Below are 2,497 nucleotides of genomic sequence, written 5' to 3'. Positions count from 1 at the left end.
CCCCCCCCCCCCCCCCACGCCTTTTGGTGGGTCCTATTTGGACCCCTGCTCGAGCTTTTAGCCTTTTCCGGGATGGGGGACCTTTGAAAGTGCTTGTTTTAAGATGTTTTCTTTTATTTATTTTTAATATATATTTATTGATTTCAGAGAGGAAGGGAGAGAGAGAAAGAGATAGAAACATCACTGATGAGAGAGAATCATTGATTGGCTGCCTCCTGCACGCCCCACACTGGGGATCGAGGCTGCAGCCCAGGCATGTGCCCTGACCAGGAATTGAACCGTGACCTCCTGGTTCATAGGTCGATGCTCAACCACTGAGCCACGCCGGCTGGGCTGGAGGGAGTATTCTTTATTTCCACAGTTAATGGCCTTGAAGCCAAACAGCAGCCAGGATTTCACTTGAATGTGCTTGGGTTTTCTGGAGAAGGAGATGTTTTGGTACAGCTGGTTTAGAACTGTGTTTCTAGGAGTAATTGCTTCTGGATCTGAAATAGTTGTACTATGAACGTCATTTGTACCTTTCGGGGGGAAAGCATCAGAAATACCAAATGGGAGCAAGACAACGATTTCTTGATGTTTGGAAGCCTCAGTCCCTGTCTTATCTAAAGACTCAGTTCCGCGGACTCTGCGGCTTTCTGGGGGCACTTGTTCCTGGTCCCCGCGCCTGCCTCGCAGAGGGCCCCTCTCGTGGCCTGGGCACGTTTTCTCTCCTGGTGCTGGTTCTTTACTTGGAAAAGTGCACACACCCGCCTGTTCCCGGGTGACACTGCCTTTAGTTGCCTCCCGTGGATTGGTTATGCTTGTCCTTCCGTTGGGTCGTGTACCTCCCTCCCTGTTCTGCCCGTCTTACTGTTGATGTTTCCTGGAGAGGCTGAGGCACCCAGGCTGTGAGAGCTGACATTTCTGTTGTTGATGAGCAGTAGCCTTGGGTCATTTCAGAGGGAGCAGGTAAGGGGGAAGGTGAGTGTTGGGCGATCGAGTGGACAGAAAGCTCTGAATGGGAGCTAAACTGCCTGCGAGGCAAGGGTGGTTTCTAGGGAGAGTCGACAGCTCTCTTTAGATCTGCGAAGAGATCCATGACTCCTAAAGGATTTACTCACTGGATCAGAGGTTCGGTGGATTGACACACTTTTTTTTTTCCATTTCAAAGGCAGATCGGGGCGGTGCCGAGAAAAATTTCCTTACTAGATGACATTTCATCGCAATGTCCGATCGTTTGGGGCAAATAACCAAGGGCAAGGATGGGAAAAGCAAGTATTCGACGCTCAGCCTGTTTGATAAGTATAAAGGAAAATCAGTAGACGCAATCAGATCCTCAGGTAAGAGCCGGGGTCGGGGCCAGGCCCTCCCGCTTTCCCTTCAGTGAGAACCTCCTGGTCCAGGACCGTGGCAGCCCAGAGTCCTTCCTGTGGGCAGGGAGGGGTCACCCGGTAGTTCTGGGCAGCAGCCTCCCCCGCTCCTGTGTGAGGTCTGATTTCATACCCTGACTGCTGTGGGGGGCTGCTCCCCCTCTATCTTATCTTACTGAAACCAGGGGTATTTTTAGCCTGGTGGTTAGAATGGAGCTTAATTTGCATTAGACTTACCCGGTTTAGATTTCATGGTTCCAGGACTCTGGAATGTGGTGGGAAAAATTCCTGCCGATGCTATCCCTCCCCCAGGAGGGTTTATGAATGCCCAGGCTTGGCGGGGGCTCGGCAGGGCTTGGTCCTTTCAGTCGCACTGTAACGAGGCCAGAGTATCTCCTCTTGCAGAGAGGTGCCTGCCGTGTGGGCCCAAGGTTTCTGGGCCCTCAGCTCCTAGCCTTCTGCCCGCTGTGGAAATGGAAGCTTCCGTGTCTTCCAAGGCCTTGGCGAAGGGCTTGTCACGTGACTAACGTGACCACTGGGCAATGCTGTTGTTTCCCTGGCGGGGCCACCCCTCGTGTGTGTTCTGTTGCCTTTGTCACGATCACTTGGGGTTTGAAAGAGCAGCTGAATGATCTGGCCTCTGGCCTGTCCCCTGCCCGTGCGCTATCTGCTTCCTTCCCTGTCTCCCTGCAGTAATTCCTAGACATGGCTTACAGAGTCTCGGGAAAGTTGCCACAGCCCGGCGCATGCCACCGCCCGCAAACCTGCCGAGCTTGAAGTCTGAAAACAAAGGAAACGACCCCAACATCGTTATCGTACCCAAGGACGGGACGGGATGGGCAAACAAGCAGGACCAGCAAGACCCAAAGAGGTGAGAGCAGAGGGCAGGCGGCTCCGGCACCTCCCTGCCCGCACGGGCGGCGCTGGGGACCTGCTGCCTGCATTCTCCTCCCTGCCTGCCGTTTTCCTGCCTCTCGGAGCCAGTGCAGCAGCGTTTCTGTGGGCCGCCTGGTCCCCGTGACCAGCCCCCGGTGCCTCATTAGAAAAGGCCCATCAGCCGCCGGCGCACATGCGGCCACTCGGAGCCAGTTCCCGACGAGCCTCTGTGGGCAGAGCTGGCGCCTGCACGCTCCGTTCTGGGGTCCCTG

The 2,497-nt window shown here is 54.8% G+C and overlaps 1 protein-coding gene across 1 annotated transcript in view; it reads left to right on the top strand.

Annotated features, from left to right (window-relative positions):
- The first annotated feature begins 1,150 nt into the window (after positions 1-1,150).
- PRRC2B (proline-rich coiled-coil 2B) overlaps positions 1,151-2,497 on the top strand; it is a 52,073-nt gene continuing 50,726 nt past the window's right edge. The window contains exons 1-2 of the mRNA XM_014529879.1: positions 1,151-1,319; positions 2,043-2,220. Of these exons, the coding sequence (XP_014385365.1) occupies positions 1,205-1,319; positions 2,043-2,220 (293 nt within the window). The 5' untranslated portion in view covers positions 1,151-1,204. The remainder of the gene's footprint in view (positions 1,320-2,042; positions 2,221-2,497) is intronic.

The sequence above is a fragment of the Myotis brandtii genome, unplaced genomic scaffold, assembly GCF_000412655.1.
Source record: "Myotis brandtii unplaced genomic scaffold, ASM41265v1 scaffold699, whole genome shotgun sequence".
Taxonomy (NCBI): domain Eukaryota; kingdom Metazoa; phylum Chordata; class Mammalia; order Chiroptera; family Vespertilionidae; genus Myotis; species Myotis brandtii.
The sequence above is the reverse complement of the archived record's forward strand: the minus strand, read 5'-3'. Positions and strand labels throughout refer to the sequence as shown.